General features: G+C 41.6%; 1 protein-coding gene across 3 annotated transcripts in view; it reads right to left on the bottom strand.

Moving 5' to 3' along the window:
• Window positions 1-2,821: 2,821 nt before the first annotated feature.
• Window positions 2,822-19,091, bottom strand: part of KCNMB3 (potassium calcium-activated channel subfamily M regulatory beta subunit 3) — a 67,864-nt gene continuing 51,594 nt past the window's right edge. For 2 of the 3 annotated variants that reach the window (XM_043473681.1, XM_043473682.1), the window contains exons 3-5: window positions 6,478-6,669; window positions 4,210-4,408; window positions 2,822-3,386 (exon numbers count right to left, since the gene is read on the bottom strand). In XM_043473681.1, the coding sequence (XP_043329616.1) occupies window positions 2,913-3,386; window positions 4,210-4,408; window positions 6,478-6,669 (865 nt within the window). In that variant the 3' untranslated portion in view covers window positions 2,822-2,912. Of the gene's footprint in view, window positions 3,387-4,209; window positions 4,409-6,477; window positions 6,670-14,690; window positions 15,231-19,091 lie in introns of those variants that run through there. The other variant, XM_043473680.1, reaches the window with a different exon arrangement.

The following is a 19,091-nucleotide window of genomic DNA, read 5'->3' as shown; positions in this document are numbered from 1 at the left end:
GTTGGTAATAATCAAAATTTAGCTGAATTTTTCTTATCAATGATGACTAAGTATAGTTGATAGAAAACCTGAAACTATTATGCCTTAAAAGTCAATTTTTCTGTCACAGTAAAATGATGAATATTGGAGAAATATCAGTTTAAATATTAACTTCCTTTAAACATGAAGAATTATATGCTTGTATTTTAAGCAGAGATACATGTGTACACATACATGTATGAATGTGTCTGTATGTGTGGACAGACTTTTTCCCAAGTCAGTTGATGACCAGAACCTAAAAGTGAAGTTCATCTAGAAGCAAACTGGTTTTGCATTCAGCTATCATAAACCTTGCAAAAGGTAAGTCTGGGCTTTTCTTGGACCAGTAATGCACATGGGCATTGATATTTAGTGCTTCTAAGCAATTCACAGCAAATAATTGCTAAAATTTTCATTTGCCAAATGGTTTGAGTTAACGTTGTAAATTGACTTTGTTCTTCAAGCATAATGTCTCTCTTTCCTGAAATGAGCCAAGTAGCTACTATATAAATGGAAAACTATATTATTTGAAACACTTCAGGTTTCACACTTCATACGCTTTAGGTTTCTGATGGTTTTTAATTTGTTAGAAAAATCCAACTGCATATTGTTAGGTGGGTGTCAAACTTAGTAAGAAATGGAATAGATATGTGACCTTAATTTAAGAAATCTAGAGAATCTCAATTTGTGGAATGACTTAAAAAGTGTATGCATACATATATTTTATTACAAGGAAGTCTTTGGCATACAAAATAGTCTACTACAGCCTTCTAAATAGCATATTCTGAACTCTAGATACATATCACACTTAGCCAAGAAAAAGTGGGGAGGAATCGGCTCCTGCAGCTCCTTACCCCAGCCCCTGTTCCAGCTGTCCAACAAAAGGTACCAAGACTGGTTGAATTATTTTGTTTTTAATAAGAACTGTACATACTGAAGGTTTACAATATGGTGATTTGATATACATATACATAGTAAAATGATTACTATAGTCAAGCTAGTTAATGTATCATTCACATAGTTACCTTTGTGTGTGTGTGTGTGTGTGTGTGAGATGAGAGCACCTAAACTCTTAGCAAACTTCTGGTATTCAATGCAGTATTATTAACTATAGTCATTATGTTGTACATTAGATCATGAGATTTATTCATCTTATAATGAAGTTTGTACACTTTAACCAATGTCTCCCCTATTTACCCGACCCTGCCCCTGGTAACCAGCATTCTGCTCTCTGCTTTTTATGTATTTGACTCTCTTAGTTCCACATATAAGTGAAATGCAGTTTTTTCTTCTCTGTGTCTGGATTATTCTTAGCATAATGCCCTCCAGGTTCGTCCATGTTGTTGTAAATGTCAGGATCTCCTTTTTCTCAGGATGAAAAATATTCCATTGTATGTATGTGTACACACACACACACACACATTTTATATATATATATATATATATATATACATATATCACAATTTATTCATCTGTCGATGGACACTTAGGTTGTTCCACATCTTGGCTGTTGTGAGTAGTGCTGCAGTGAACACGAGAGTACAGATCTCTTGAAGGTACTGATTTCATTTCCTTTGGGTACATACCCAGAAGAGCAATAAGGCTAACTAAAAATTGAAACTTAGCAAAAGTTTTGTTATCTATCTACTAGGTACCAGAAACCAACCTAGGTGTTTTACATTTGCCTTTTTTTTCCCTAAAAATAACCTCATGAAAGAAAAGACCCATCCCCATCTTACGGATGAGAAGAGAGGCTCAGTTCCCCTGACGTGCCCAAGGACACATATCTCAAAAGCTGTAATTACGGCCCACCAATTTTAAAAAGCTGTACTCTGAGACACATGTTCTCTCCACTGTTCCACACTAGAAGGAGGAGAAAATACCCAAATTGTTCACTGCTGGTCAAGTCAATATTGCTCTATTATTCAGTTTGTTTAATAATGTGTGACTTGCAATTATTGCTAAAAAGGCATTAAATTGGCTGAGAATCAAAGTTTGTTTTGATTACATCTACGTATCAGAGTTGCTTCAAAAGTCGTCCTTTTTATTGTCCATGATGTAAGATCTTTTAGTAAAATTGTAAAGATACTTTGAGGAACATTGGTTTTCAAAATGAAGTCTGTTTTCAACTCATATTCAGTTTAATCTGAAAAGCACTTGTTGGGAGAGTCTTGTGATACTATTTCATAACCATGGTTGATTCATTAATTAAAGTACGGACAATTGTGACTATCCATGTGGGACTTTTCTATGATGCGGATTATCTGAGATGAATGTTAAATTCTATGCGGTACAGCTTCTCCCTAACTTGATAACATTTCTAGCCACCTCTCCCACTCCCTCCAGAGTGTACACAAAGAGCAAAATGAACTTATGGGAATCATAATTAACTAGAAAGAAATGTTTCTGAAAGAAAAATCACATGGTACATGGCAAGGTTAAGTACCAGTAACACTAAGCTGAGTGAATTTCCCAGGCAGCAGCTTTCCTCTTTTCTCATGGATGATGAGGTAAAACGGTAGGTCCATATTTTCTGAAATTACCAGATTATTATCTTCCTATAGTGTATGAACTGCTCTTCACTAAGACTTCTTTGACAAGTGTTTTAATGTACACTGCATTGCATGGAACTAGACTGCCTGTTCAGTGTTCAGCAGGTTAGAAACTTGCATCACTTATTTCGACAGTGACAGGTTCCAGCAGGGGCTGATACCAGACGAAGCACAATGACCGTGAGCTCCTTTTACCCTGTGGAAACAAAAGGTGCTTCCCTGGCTCATGTGGAGAGATTTGGAATAGAAAAGATGGTGGATTTATATTTATTTATAGAAGAGAATACACAATGAGACTTTTTAACATTTTTCTTTCCCACATGAAGTAACCAAGCTTTGTTTCTACCCGGTTAGTTTGCGAGGAGGCATAATCAGGTCCTCAAGTGCAGACCCTGCAGGTCCCTGAGGGCCAGGACTTGAATTTGGCCACCGCCTCAAGGTTTCTCCGCTCCTTCCTTCGCTCCTCCCCACACGCCACAGTCTGCGTTGATGCTGTGCCGTGTAAGGAACTTTGCCACTTACCTCATCTCTGAATGCAGCGCTGTGTTTTTCACACAAGAAGGACAGGTACTGTGTTAATCTCACCATGCCAACTATCAGGACGCCACCCAGCAGGGTCAGCGAAGGCCAAAAGAAACAGTGGAAGATCACCGTCCGGTCGTACTTTTTTATGAGAATGACATCTTCGGATTGGCTGTCTGGACTGTAGAAGCATGAAAACGGGGTCCCATTTTTGTGATCGAAGAATTCCTTTATGTCCAGAGCACCGCTGAGCAAATCATTTCTATGCTGGTGGCACTTAGGTGTGTAGAAGCACTAGGAATACGGAGGAGGAAGAAAAATGAGGGCGCTGGCTCTGAAATCAAGCGCTTAAAAGCTTTAATTCTGAAATCGCTTCACAACTGAAGCTATTACGAGTTTTAATCTCCCAAGGTGACAAGACCTATTACATAGCTCATGGGGAAGGGGTGCCAGGAGGGCAAATAGTGAACTGGCCATTTCTGAGCACTAAACAAAGACGTGGGAATAGAGACACTGGGTTTATCACCATATCCACTAAGCATTCAAGACACTCTGCCATCAGCCTACAAAAACATTTGAGACCTTAAAGGTTATGGCATCCAAAACAAATCACCAGATTGAAACGAGTGCTTAAGCAAACACAAAGAAGTGTAAAATGTCAACTAATTTAAGTCAACTTTTTATAGTTAGGTGAAAATGTACTCTTTAAATCATATGAACCTATTGAGTATCCTTTAAAGGATAATCTTTAAATTTCTTTGATAAGAATAATTACTTGTTTGATTTAAGGTGGGCTGTAAGTTCATTTTAACATTTTCAATACAATGAGGAATGGGATCTCCCAACAATAAGTTAAGACTACTTACAAATAATTTTGTTCACTGTCTCAAGTCTTTAAATTCCAGACACCAACATGAACTCTCTTTTCTATATATCCCATTTTTCCTCCAGGAATGCTTTTAGCTTCATTTATCCTGATTGGGTCACTATTGAGATGTTCACGGGAAGAAAACAGCTTTATCTAGAGATGGCCCTAGGTACTGCCCCTTGCTAGGGACAGTCTGCCCTGGAAAGGTTGCTGTAATTAGAGCACTTTCACACATGAAATATACACTACCTTGGAGTTTATCTGGACAGCCTCTTCATTATAATGTAGGAGCACTTTCTGACCTGAATGGGTGAGGTTCACAAACACCTGGAGACACGGGTACTTGCCCTGACCTCGGCAGTCCATCCCACAGGTAAATGCACAGTCCATCCAGTCGTCCATGATGTGCGCATGGATGATAGTGCAGTTCGATTCTTCTCTCTGAGTGCTTCCATTTGGAAAAGTAAATAAATGATTTTCTTCCCTAGAAAATTTAGTCCTATATTTCTAATGTGATAACCCAAGGCACCTGTCTATTTCAAAGCAACACAGGACCCATCACAGAAGGCATTTAGCGATTCAGGAGCACAAGAACCTTGCAACGGGATAAACAGCAGCGAGGTACCAAGTTCCATCTCAGTTATGACCCTCCTGGTGTATTTCTCACTATGTATCAATGGTTTTCGAATTTCAGAATCACCTGAATGGGTTTGTTAGAATGAGGAATTTGTTAAAACATGGTTTCTGTGACTTCTAGGGATTTGGGTTCAGTTGATCCAAGTTGAGGCCCAGAAATCTGTGAATTTAACAGTATTTAAGTTGTTTGGGGAAACATACTTTTTAGCAATATTAGCCTAAATATTATAACCACAAAAATTCACACTCAGAAATCTTACCATCTTTTCCTGCCTCATCAACTCAAGATCCACCCACTGGCTTGTCCTGGTGAAAATGTGCCTTTGGAAGGAGTCCAGCCACAGGACTCGTAGGCAACTTAGCCATTCCATTTACCCTCCCTAAGAGGCAAGTGCAAATCATAAGAGGAATCCCACTAGAAAACTTGCCATATTTTAACTTTAGTAAACTCCTTAAGGTCAAGAACTATATCCTCTGCATCTTTGTGTTCCTCAAAGCAGAAAGCACAACGCCTCTCACATAGTAGAGGCTCTTTAAGTGTTGTACTGAACTAAATTCTACTTGGCTTCCCTGGTGGCTCAGTGGTAAAGAATCTGCCTTCCAATGCAGGAAACACGGGTTCTATCCCTGATCCAGGAAGATTACACATGCCTCGGAGCAACTAAGCCCCTGCACAACCACTGAGCTTGTGCTCTAGAGCCCAGGAGCTGCAACTACTGAGCCCGCGTGCCAGTTACCAAGCCTGGGGGCCCGAGAGCCTGTGCTCCGAACAGGAGAGGTCACAGCGATGAAAAGCCGCGCACCACACCTCAAGAGCAGCCCCACTTGCCGCAACTAAAGAAAAGTCCGCACGGCAACAAAGACCCAGCATAGCCCCAAATAAATAACAATTATTTTTTAAAATATCACTTGGAAAACATTCCTTAAGGATTTGCACACACACCACACACAGAGAATGTCATAGATACAGTGAGAAGGGGTAGACAAATGTCCTGCCCCTGAAAACTCTGTAGTGGTATTAACCTTGGTATTTTCCTTGGCCCTCTGAGCCTGAGATTTCTCATTCATAAAGTGAAAAAGTAATAAAATAATGCTTCGTTCATGGACTTGCTGTAAGTTTATATAGGGATAAAATATATGTTTGACATATGTATTATCAAGTGTGAAACAGATCGCCAGTCCAGGTTGGATTCATGAGACGAGGGCTCAGGGCTGATACACTGGGATGACCCAGGGGGATGGGATGGGGAGGGAGGTGGGAGGGGGGTTCAGGATGGGGAACACATGTAAATCCACAGCTGATTCATGTCAATGTATGGCAAAAAACCACTACAATATCATAATTCAGTTCAGTCGCTCAGTCATATCTGACTCCTTGTAGTTAGCCTCCAACTAATAAAAATAAATGAAAAAAAATATATATATGTTTGATATATAGTATATATTTAAGTTAATGGTAACTTATTACATGTGTTTAATAAGGAAACTACTTAAAAAGAAGAAAACTAATATTTGTTGAGCAACTACTATGTGCCAGGTAGATATTACCAAACTCAAAAACTCAGACTCAAAAAATTGTTGTTATGTTCATGCAGAAACTCATGCTCATCTCCTTCCCTAGGATGTTAGTGTATTAAAGAATGTATTACCTGCAGGGATATTGAATATGTGGACCCCCTATTGAAAGACTTTGGAGGCTGGAGGAGGGGAGCAGCAAAGGAATATCTTTCACTTTCTCACCACCCCTTCCTCCACACCCAGCTGCCTCCCAGCACTAAGAGAGGAACAGGGATTCTGGAGGAAGCAAAGCCAGCCTCCCCTCTCCTCTACCACTGTGCCTACACCTAGGATAAATGTTACGTCTCCTCTCTCTGTTCTCACCTGAGCAAGCAGGGCTTCAGGATGGTTACTCCAAGCACGAAGAACATTAGGACAGAGAAACCCATCATTGCAAACCCCAGCAGTATGGCCCGGTCCTCTCCAGCACTGGATGGCCGCTTCCTGCGCACATCTGGTGGGTCTCCATCATCGTGGTCTGTGTGTCTCCTCGTCCCTGAGGTAGGAAAGGCTGACCTTTGTAGGAACAGGGAAGGAGATATTTCAATAAATTGGGACCCCAGTTCTCATAAACAGTTGGGAACAGAAGTGATTATTTTGTATAATACAGAAATGTTGAATCACTATGTTGTACACCTGGAACTAGCATAGTGGTGTAGGTCAATTATACTTCCATTTTTAAAATTAAATAAACTATTTGTTTTTAAAAGCCTAAGTTTAAATTCTAACACTTCCGGAAGAAAGCATAATAGAAATCCTTTATGAACACACAAGCACAATCTGACACACAAGCACAAACAGAACAAATTGGTAAACTGAACTTGATTAAAATTTCTGCTCTTCAAAAAAAAACACTGTTTAAGGAATGAAAAACAAGACCAGGCTGGAAGAAAATATTGGCAAATCATTTATCTGATAAAAGTCTTGAATCCAGAACACATAAAGAACTCTCAAATTCAATAATGCCACACAACACGATTAACAGTTTCAACAGCCACTTCAGAGAAGGTATATACATAGCAAATAAGCACATAAGAAGATCTCATTAGAAACTTGTACATTAAAGCTACACCAGCATACCACCTCATCCCCACTAGAATGGGTTAAACCAAAACAACAGACTGTATCCAGTATTGGAGATGATATAAGGAACTGGAACTCTCCTGCACTGCTGATGGGAATATAAAACGATATAACCACTTTGGAAAACAGCTGGTATGTCCTAAAAAAGTTATAGGGGACCATATGACCCAGGTGTTCCATTTCTAGGTATTTATTTACCAAGCAGAATGTAAGCACACAATCATACAAAGACTTGTACAGAGATGTTCTTGGCACCCCAACTGTAAGGAGCCCCAAACTGAAAACACCCAAATATATGATACACTTTTATCAATAAGTATAAATTCTTACTTTTGTATAATGGGATACTATGCAGCAACAGAACTGATAAACACAGTACTCATAATGGACCTCAAAATAATTACGCTGAGCGAAAAATGCTGAACAAATCAAAGAGGCCACAGTGTATAATTCCATTCCAACAAAATTCTAGATGATGCAAATTTACCTTTAGTGACAGAAAGCAGATTAAGCGGTTACCTGGAGGTTGGAGGACATGCTATGGGCTTCCCCCGTGACTCAGTGGTAAAGAATCCACCTGCAATGCAGGAGCCACAGGAGATGCGGGTTCGATCCCTGGGTTCGGAAGATGCCCTGAAGGAGGAAATGGCAACCCACTCCAGTATTCTTGCCTGGAGAGTCCCATGGACAGAGGAGCCTGGTAGGCTACAGTCTATAGGTCACAAAGAGTCAGATACAACTGAAACGACTTAGCATGCAAGCAGCATAGGGGACATGCTAAAGGGTACAAGGAAACTTTCGTGGCTGTAGGTGATGGGTATGTTTCTCATCTTGACTGGTGATGGTTTCATGGTTACACACATATGTCGAAACTTACCAAGTGGTACACTTGAAATATGTGCCATTCGTCATATTTCAAACATAAAGCTTTTTTTTTTTTTTTTCCTTGACAAATGTTGGAAGAAAAAAAGTGGGACATTTACCAACCCATGGTGATGGGATGATCCCCTCTGCCGTTCACCTGAGGGGTGTGGGCAGTCTCAATGCAATGCGGTGAGATCTTACATTCAGAGCTCAGTCCATCTAAACAAGCTAAGATGACACGTTATAATTTTTTTTTAATGTAACAAATAAGACTAAGGAATGTTGCCTGGGTAAAGTCTTTAGAGATCTGTTTAATCAATGACTAGGAAAGAATCACCTGTTAGTAGCTTTCATATGAACTTAATTATCTCTCAGGGATATTGTATATTCCCCCAGAAAATATTTTTTACATTCCTTTATGAATTCCATATGGGAAGAATGACTCCGCAGGCTCCCATTTGGAATTAACAGCATCCTGAAGGAGGATCTGACTTAGTCTTTCATGTCCATCTGCCGGGAAGACAGCACATCCAGGGCTTTCTGGCCGGGGGCCAGCCTGCTCAGAACAGTGAGGGTCTCACTCTGGCTTCTCCCCCTGCCCACCTTCTCTGTCTTCATGCAGCTCCGTAAACAAGGCCCTCCATCTCTTCCCGCTCTCTGCTCTGTTCTAGCAAAAGAGGTGATAAATTCTTTCACCAGGGGGCTGTCCAGTGAACCAAGTCCAACACAAAGGTCACCAACTGGTGGCCCATGGACAGCATCCAGCCCACAGATGTGTTTTGTTTGGCTGTTCCTGTGTGTTTTTTTAATTGTGGGATTAGTTGCTAACGCTTTAAAAATCATGAAATTTCTCACACAAATGCGGATTTCTACTTTTGAAAAAAATCACAAAGGCCACATCACTGCCTGTGAACAGCTGGCTGAGCCAAGCAAAGGCTGCTCCTGGGGGCAGGGGTGTCTTCTCCAATCCGCCACAGTCCCACCACTTCCTGTGGGCACTGTCGCTGTTCCCTGCTCAGCGGGCATTTGTGTCCCAGAGGTATTTCCATTTTAAGAAGCTTAACGAAATCTTAAGCCAAACAAATGCAGCCATCATGGTAAAAACTCAGGCTCCATCAAGCTGTGTAAAAAGCTTACTAAAATTTTGAAGTGGAGCAAAAACCCTGTTGACAGAATTGCTAGTTGTTGTCTTCTGAAAGCGTATTTTATACCTTATCTTCCATCCTTCCTCTTTTCTCTCCCTAAATCCCTTTCTCCTGGCAATATCTTCAGACCAAGAGAGTGAGATTGGGGGGGATTCCCTGGTGGTCCAGTGGTTAGGACCCTGTCCTTTCACTGCTGAAGGAGCAGCTTCAATCCCTGGTTGGGGGACTATGTTCCTGTAAGCCTCGTGGCTCAGCCCAAAGAAAGAGTGTGAGCAAGGGTGATGTGAGGCAATCCAGTTTCTTTCGGGGGCCTGCTCTGGAAGGCACCTCCCTCAGGAGATGACAATTCTGTTGTTACACTGCTTTGGGAATCAAAGTCCTGGTTTGGGATTTTTAGTCTCCTTTGATATTTTACTCACCCTCTATCTATTATCCCACCTTCAAAGAATGGGGGAAATTTTAATGAAATCTGAGCCAGCATATTACAGTTTCTCAACAAATATGATAGCTTGATTAAGAGTTTTAGCCCTAAAGGAAGGTTTGGCTATTTTCCAGGTTCCCATTAGTAAAGAACCCGCCTGCCACTGCAGGAGACACAAGAGACAACGGTTGGAATCCCTCGGTCGGGAAGATCCCCTGGAAAAGGAAATGGCAACCCACTACAGTATTCTTGCCTGGAGAATCCCATGGACAGAGGGGCCTGGCGAGCTACAGTCCATGGGGTCACAAGGAGTCAGATGCAACTTAGTCATTAAGCCACCAGGTTCCCAATACCCAACACCCAGAATTTCCCTCTTGTTCTGAAACTGGACTTTAATTGCTCTATATTGTAAAATCTCCAGGGGCTTATTGTCAGATATCTGTGGAATCCATGCATGAGGAGGCTTATTATGAGGCCTCTCTGGCCATTTCTGACCTATTGATTTGACATACCCAATTATACCTGTGATGTACAAAACTGGAATAACCTGGGAATTAGACCTAGTAGTATAATAGACTATTCTTTCTAATATTTCTGTCCACTTTGTTTAAAGGCTTTATGAAAAGCTGAAAACCTCAAGGACACCTTGTGAAGAAATTATTTTATATATGGAGGGAAAGATAATAAACAATAATTGCTAAAAATGAATACACAGCTATATTTTACTATTATAACAATGACAACAATCTTCTATTTCTCTAGTAAAATAAACTAGATACCACTTTAACTGTAAACAATAAAAATTCTGGTCAAAGCTTAGAAAAAAAAAGAGTTTGAGATATGCAAAAGACAAAAACTATGTGAAAATAAGAACCCAGAGGAGAAAATGGACTGGAGCACAAGCTGACCTGGTGACCCTGAGTCTCACAGTTTGTGGGAAGGACACAGGGACAGGAGATAATGCCCAGAGCCCACCCAGGGTATGGGAGTTAATGCTCTCAACTAGAGCTGGGCTCCAAAAGACCTCATACTCCGTGTGAGGTGGAATGACAAGTCCCCATTGTCCACACACAACTCCCTAAGAGACTGCCAGGAAAGAGCCTTTCTCAAGCCCTCACACTGCATAAAGGGGGAAAACGACAATCTCCTCCGAGACTTCACAACCTTAAGGAGAGACTCAAGAGAGTTTCTGGCCAGAATTCACACTACTTGGGAAATCCAGAAGCCTCAAGCTGAAAATGTCATTCAGTCTGCTCTCAAGTAGCTGGTGCCCTCTGGCAGCAGGCAGAAGCCAATGTATAACTTCTCTGGAGGAGCTCTCCTCCAACCTAGGTCTCCAAGGAATCCTACAAAGTTTCAAGGAGTATGTGCTCTCATTCCAAAGTCATAAAACACAAAATTAGGGCCTTGGAGTGAGAAAAATACACAAGAGTCAGATCCCCCCAAAACCTTCTGATATTGGACCATATACAAAAATATATCTACAATATGTTTGAAAAAATAAAGGAGGGGGTGGATATCAGAAAGAGCAAGAGACTCTAAAACATGACCAAGACAGGATTAAAAAGAACCAAGTAGAATTTCTAGAAATGAAAAAGAATTGATATAAAAATTCAATGGATAACAAGGACCTACTATATAGCACAGGGAACTATATTCAATATCTTGTAATAACCTATAGTGGAAACGAATCTGAAAATATATATATACATATTATACATATATGTGTGCATGCTCAGTCATGTCCAACTCTTTGTGACCCCATGAACTGTAGCCCACCAGCCTCCTCTATCCAAAGAATTTTCCAGGGAAGAATACTGGAGTGGGTTGCCATTTCCTACTCCAGGGAATCTTCCTGACCCAGGGAGTGAACCCTTGTCTCCTACGTCTCCTGTAAAGGCAGGCAGATTCTTTACCACTCTGCCACCTAGGAAGCCTCTGTGTGTGTGTGTGTGTGTGTGTGTGTGTAACTGAATTACTTTGCTATATACCTAAAACATTGTAAATCAATTATACTTCAATTAAAAAAAATTAGTGGATAGATTTAACAGTAATTTAGATACATCTGAAAAGAATTAGTAAACAGTTTGATCTGCAAAATAGCTAAGTATATAATATAGAGGTTTCTTTAATGGAAAATACTGAAGAAAGGTTAAGAAGCATGGAAGATAGACAGAAAGGGTCTAGCATAAAGTCTAGTCAGAATTCCAGAAAAAAAAAAAAAGAGAGAGAGAAAAGGCCAAGTAATATTTTAAAAAGACAATAATATTAAAGAAATGATGAAGGTCCAGTCCACAGGTTCCAGAAGCTTAGTGGGATAAAATAAAATGAAACCCACACCTACATACATCACAGAGATTTTGCACAGAGACAAGAGAAATTCTTAAAAGCAGCCAGAGAAAAAGATTAACTTCAAAGGGATGACAATTAAGCTGAGAGCTTACTTCTCTATAAGAACAGAAGCCAGGAATATTGCCTTTATCCTGAGAAAAAACAGAACTCTATACCCAGCAAATATTTCACAAGAGTTAAGTAAGAAATAAAGGCATTTCAGACACACACAAAGCTGAGTTTGCCATCAACAGACCCCCACTAAAGAAAAAGGTGAAGCATTTACTTCAGGCAGAGGGAAAACAATCCAATCTAAGAGCCAAAAGTTAGTAAAAAATGAAGAGCAGTTACAGGGGTAAACAGTTAAGTAGAGATACTAACCTCACAAAATAACAATAAAATTTAAATATTTAAATTTTTTAATTAAAATAATGATAAAGGTGATGACAATGCCTATTCACTTACTGGGTTATTCCTTTGTCTATATTGTTTAAATAGAATGAGAGCAGCAACTTCCCTGGTGGTCCTATGGTTAAGACTGCATTCCCAGTGCAGGGGATACGGGTTGGATCTCTCATTGGGGAACTAGGATCCTTCAGGCAGCGTGGCAAAGCCAACAAATTAATTAATTTAAAAAATAAATAGAATGAGATCATACTGGATATAGTGGAGTTTTTTTTTTAAGCTTGTCTTTTTCACTTAACATAATAACCACTTCCCCATGTTGGCAGCAATTCTTCATAACCCTTCTGCTGGCTACATAATATTCCATCCATTGGATACACCATAATTTCCTTAACCGTTTCCCTGTTGTTGGATATTAAACTGTTTCCAGTTTCCCCAGGCCATAAACAGTTCTGTAATTAAGTTTGTGGTATTTACAAGTACCTTTCATCCAAGGACCTCAAAGTGCTTGAGTGATCTAATTTTGCTCTCCAGCCAATAAGATGAGTGAATAGCATTTTCATTCCTTTTTGCCAGCAATAATCTTCACTTCCAACCAATGTGTGTACCTAGAGGGATTTTATTCACAGTCATGGCAGTACCCACCCCTTCCTGTTGCTCTTCTTCTTTCAGAACTGACTTTCCCACCTGCCCGAACTACCACTTTTGCTATGGGTGCTTTCTGGCTTAGCCTGAGGCAAACTCAAAAGAGCTTGAACATGTTCATCTGGGTGTGATCCCTGAGGAAGCCAGCAGCCTCTCCCTCCAACACTGTTACTTGGGCAGGATGCTGACGTTCATCAAAGCTTAATAGTTCTGCTGACACTCATCTCACATGTATATGTAATTTTAAGCACTGGGTATGTTAAATTAATATTTCCTTATAATTTGCGTTGCAGAGATATGGGTAATTATTTTTACCCTTCTATTTTTTCAATTACAAATTTATATAACAGCTTCTTTTGAAACAGCAAAGAAGGTTGAGGAAAGTCAATATGGTCTGTGAAGTTCACCAACAGGCAAGACGTGTGATGCAGTAGTGCATTTCAGAAGTGGAAATGGGACACTGTGTTGCTTTGGGGAGAACACAACTGCTCTCACAGCTCGTTAACTGTGTTATGAATGGGGCATTAGAACTTGTTCCCTTGCATGTTAGTCATTTGATCTTCTGCCATACAATGATTCACTTTAATTGTCTTCTCACAAAAGCATTAGTTCATTTGTAAGAGAGCAGTGTTTTTGCCTAGGTCTCTTTCTTCTGTTTATTCCTTCCTCCTCCAGCCCTGTCCTCCATCCAAACCCCTCTCTCTCACTTTCCTGCATTCTCTCTCTCAAAGGCGCATCAGTGTCGTTACAGAAGATGGGAGTGAGCAATGTGATGACCATTATGATCTTTATACGGTTTCCACTTTCTCAGCTCCCAGCTCCACTCAAGCTGCTAACAAACCACCCAGGTTTCCAGATACAGTGAGCAAACATAGCTATGAAATGTACCCTCCCAGGAGTAAGCTGGCAAGCCTTAATATCTCATTCCTCAAGCCCCCTCAGGCATTGTTCCTCTCTCCAGGTGGGTCGTGCCCTACTGCTCCACTCCTGGGGGCAGGCAGATGTAAAGCACCTCTGTTTTGCCTTCCCCTGGGGAGGAAAGAGGTCCTCAAGATAACTGGTCTCACTTCCCCCTTCGATAGTAGAGGTGGGTGGTTAATAACAGCAGCTGAAATGTAACATGGTATAGTATAGAAAGTAACACTGGCTTTTACACTAAGGCATTCAGAGACCATCACTACCTCCATCAGCAGACAAGGGGATGGGGCAGAGACAGGTGAAGTGATTTGCCCACAGCCAGACAGCCATTTAAGCCAGCTGGATTTCAACCCAGGCTGTGACGCCAAGATCCAAGCAGTTTTCACCAATGAAACCAATGCTGGTAGTAACTTCATTCAACTGACAGACGTTTGTTGAGCAGCAACTGTGTGCTGGGCAGAGTTCTACTGGTGCAGAGCCAGGAAGGCTAGAGTCCTAGCCCCCAAGAACTTGCCATCTAGAGGAGGAAGCCGGCAAGGAAGGATGCGCCCTTGATAGCAGCGGTGGGGGGGAAGCCTCCAGGCTCCCTCGGGAGGCATGACAAGTGGACACCCTCTGAGGATAAAGACCAGACTCAACCCCCGAACTCCTTGAGGCCGCTCTTCTTCTCACCAGTTGTTCAGCGAGATGCCCATAAAGGCTGAGAGATTCTGGGGGTGACTTACCTCCCCTGGCGTCTCCGGCCGCCCTGGAGTGTAATTTGAACAGGGATGCTGAACGGCTGCATGGGACCAGGGGGCTAGGCAAAATGGACTGCTCTCACCAGACTCACAGCCTCTGAGGGCGCCAGAAGGGCGAAGTTTAAACATCAGCGGAAGTGGGGTCCCAGGGGAGGCCCTCGGGCGCACCTGCGCCTCCAGAGTTACCACCTGGGGGGGTGCCGCGCCCGCTCCCCTGGCAAGTGGGGAGGTTAGGACAGGCCTGTCCAGGCGGCTCTGCAGACTCCTAGCAAGGCGGAGCGGTCCGTCCAAAAGGCTCAGGATGGACCGTCCGTGGCTTCTGCAGCCAGACCTTCTCCCCAGGCTCGCCCAGAGCCTGCCACCGCCTTAACACCTGGGCTCGGCCTCAGCGGTCATGCATCGCCATAGAGACTGAAACGTTTGTGGAAAGTTCTGAGGCCCAAGGGACCCTATGTAATTGGTGAAGGGCATATCAGTTCAAAGTTTATAAAAAGAGGAAATGTTTTGCCCTGTCCACATTTCTTTTTTTCCTTTCAAGTTTTTCTGTTAGAATATACATTGAAAGTGTTAGTTGCTCAGTCGTGTCAGATTCTTTGCGACTGTACCGTCCATGGGATTCTCCAGGCAAGAGTACTGGAGCGGGTTGCCATTTCCTTCTCCAGGGGATCTTCCCAACCCAGGGATCGAACCCATGTCTCCTGCATTGCAGGCAGATTCTTTTACCGTCTGAGCTCGTGTATGTGTGTGTGTGTAGAATATACATTAATAGATAGCTAATGGGAAAGTGCTATATAACACGGGGGAGCTCAATCCAGTGCTCTGTGACAACCTAGAGGGGTCAGATGATGAGTGGTGGGAGGGAGGTTCGGGAGGGAGGGGACATGTGTATACTCATGGCTGATCCACGTTGTTGTACAGGAGAAACCAATACAACATTGTAAAGCAATTATCCTCCAAAATTAAAAATAAATTTTTAAAAATTTCTGTTAAGAGTGCAAGCTTAGAGGATGGATTTTTCTTGTTAATCGCATTTTCTGATTAAGAGAATTCATTTCTAGACCATATGTGATTTAACAAATTTTTAAGACTCCAAGGGTCATAAAATAACTCACCATTAAAACTACATCAAAGTTTAAAAAAAACAAAACAAAACTGTATCAAACCTCTTTCCCAGCTGGAACCATGAAGGGTGCCAGAAGAGAAGAAAAAGACGGTTCCTGCTGTGCCAAAAACCCTTAAGAAAAAGTGAAAGAATTTCGCAGAATTTAAGATCAGGTGCCTGAGGAAGAAGCTTGCCCAAAAGAACAGCTTCAAAAGGCAAGGAGGAAATTTATCTATGAAAAAGCCAAGCACTATCACAAGGCATGCAGACAGATGTACAGAACTGAAATTCAAATGACAATGATGGCACAAAAAGTGCCATCTATGTACCACGGAACCGAGATTGGCACTTGTCATCAGGGTCAGAGGTATCCATGGTGTGAGCACAAAGGTTTGAAAAGTGTTGCAGCTTCTTTGCCTCTCACAGATCTTCAATGGCACCTTTGTGAAGCTCACATGCTGGGAACTGTGGAACCATACATTGTTTGGGGGTACCCAAACCGAAAGTCCGTAAATTAACTGATCTGCAAGCGTGGCTATGGCAAAATCAACAAGAAGCGAATTGCCCTGATGGATAACATGTTGATTGCTCGATCTCTTGGTAATACAGCATCTTCTGCATGGAGGATCTGATTCATGAGATCTGTACTGTTGGAAACTGTTTCAAAGAAGGAAACAACTTCCTGTGAGCCTTCAAACTGTCTTCTCCACAAGGTGGAATGAAGAAAAAGACCACCCATTTTGTAGAAAGTGGAAATGCCGGCAACAGGAAAGACCAGATCAACAGGCTTATCACAAGGATGAACTAAGGTACCTACCATAATTATTTTTGTAATTTGCTCAGTTAATGAACACTGTGCTCAGTCACTAAGTTGTGTCCTCTGCCTCTTTGCAACCCCATGGACTATAGCCAACCAGGCTCCTCTGTCCATGGGATTTTCCAGGAAAGAATACTGGAGTGGGTTGCCATTTCCTCCTCCAGGGAATCTTCCTGACCCAGGTATTGAACCCACATCTTCCAGGTTTCCTGCTTTGTAGGCAGATTCTTTACTGCTGAGCCACCAGGGAAGCCCCTAATAAACACTGCGTGCTTTCAAGTTGAGGAAAAAAAAACCAAACAAACACTGTATCAAATGATATTCTCTCTTTCTTTAATAACTAAAAGACATGTGGGGGATCTTTCAATACCACCAAATCATGAACATAAATTACTATTACATTGCAGCTCACTGAAATGATGATGACAGAATGCCAAGTAGACTACTTTTGCTGAATTTTTTTTTTAAGTAAAAGTAATATTATCTTGAGGCTTCCCTTGTAGCTCAGTTGGTAAAGAATCTGCCTGCAATGCAGGAAACCTGGGTTCAATTCCTGGGTCAGGAAGATCTCCTAGAGAAGGAAATGACAACCCACTCCAGTATTCTTGCCTGGAGAATTCCATGGACAGAGGAGTCCAGTAGGCCACAGTCCGTGGGGTTGCAAGAGTCAGACACGACTTAGCAACTAAACCACCACCAATATTATCTTAACATTTTCCAAAACGTTGGTGTTGGCAAGAAGGTAAGCATAATCTCATCTATAAACATCATGTATATGTAGCCATATTAACTATTACCTGCAACTGTATTAATATTACTTAATGAAAAATATATATATTTCTGATTTGTATTTTCTACTAGAGTTATGGACTACTTCCTTTGTAAATTATTTGTTTTTAATAAACTGATACAATTTGGAATAAAAACTGGTAGCAACTAGATTTTTTTTCCCATCTTCCTCCTGCTTGTAACAGCCTTATAAATATATAAGAACTTTCTTTTTCAGATTATATGTGCTAATAAATTTCCCTGCAATTTGGTATGTAACTCTCTTTGAAAAAGTGTGATTTGCTGCTATTTTTATGCATTTGAATCAACTTCAGAAATATGGTACTTTTTGAGCCTTTGAGACCTCCTATTTGAATTTGCACCTGCCTGGGGCTTCCCATTTTATGCTTCTAGTTCCACTCAAGTGAAAATACTCATGTAGAATCTTTTAATAAAATCATCTTAAAAGGGTGTGAACAGAGAAAGTGAGTTATTTTAAATTACTTTCAGTTCCAATCCAAAAGTTCTGATAGATCCAGGCAGATTTATTTTGAGTCCTGGACAAGTCTGGGCCTGGTATGTCTTAGAAATAGCTGGCACAACTGGCCATCTGAGATTGACCTCAGACCTAGCCTGTGCTCAGGTTTTTTTTTCCTTTTTACATAGGGTCATGATGGTAAGTGGAAAGGAGTAACTTAACCTGTTACCCTTTGATTTTCTTTCTGGTGCCCCTTCACTTGGTAACTGATCAGCCTCTCTGTCCACCGGTACCCTCCCACCCTTACAGCAAGTGCCCATTAACACACTCTACCCAAGAAGAACCTAGAGTGGTTGGTATGAATTGCCATCCCAATGCATCCATTCAGGAACACGTAAGCTAAGCCACAAGAAGTGCAGTGCTGAGAGAGGCCAGGTACATGGACCTTCGCTGGACATCAGAATCTCTAGTCCCCACCCTTGGTCCCTGAGACCCTCTCTGAGTCCCTGGTCCCATACTTGGTCCCTGAGACCCTTCCTGAGTCCCTAGGACTCATGTTTCCCAAATAGATGGGGAAACAGTGACAGACTTTATTTTTCTGGGCTCCAAAATCACTGCAGATGGTGACTGCAGACATGAAATTAAAAGACGCACCTTGGAAGAAAAGTTATGACCAACATAGACAGCATATTAAAAAGCAGAGACATTACTTTGCCAACAAAGGTCCATCTAGTCAAGGCTATGTCTTTTCTAGTAGTCACATATGGATGTGAGACTTGGGCCATGAAGAAAGCTAAGTGCCAAAGAATTGACGCTTTTGAATTGTGGTGTTGGAGAAGACTCTTGAGAGTCCCTGGACTGCAAGGAGATCCAACCAGTCCATCCTAAAGGAAATCAGTCCTTAATATTCATTGGAAGGACTGATGCTGAAGCTGAAATTCCAATACTTTGGCCACCTGATGCAAAGAACTGACCCATTGGAAAAGACCCTGGTGCTAGAAAACTTTAGAGGTGGAAGGAGAAGGGGATGACAGAGGATGAGATGGTTGGATGGCATCACCTACTCAATGGGCATGAGTTTGAGTAAACTCCGGGAGTTGGTATGGACCCTCTCTAGGCCTGGCGTGCTGTAGCCCATGTGGTCACAAAGAGTCAGACGTGACTGAGTGACTGAACTGACTGAGTCCCTGGTCCCTGCCCTTAGTCCCCGAGACTCTCCCT

The sequence above is a fragment of the Cervus canadensis genome, chromosome 7 (genome assembly GCF_019320065.1).
Source record: "Cervus canadensis isolate Bull #8, Minnesota chromosome 7, ASM1932006v1, whole genome shotgun sequence".
Lineage (NCBI taxonomy): Eukaryota > Metazoa > Chordata > Mammalia > Artiodactyla > Cervidae > Cervus > Cervus canadensis.
Note: the sequence above shows the minus strand (reverse complement) of the source record. Positions and strands in the feature narration are given on the sequence as shown.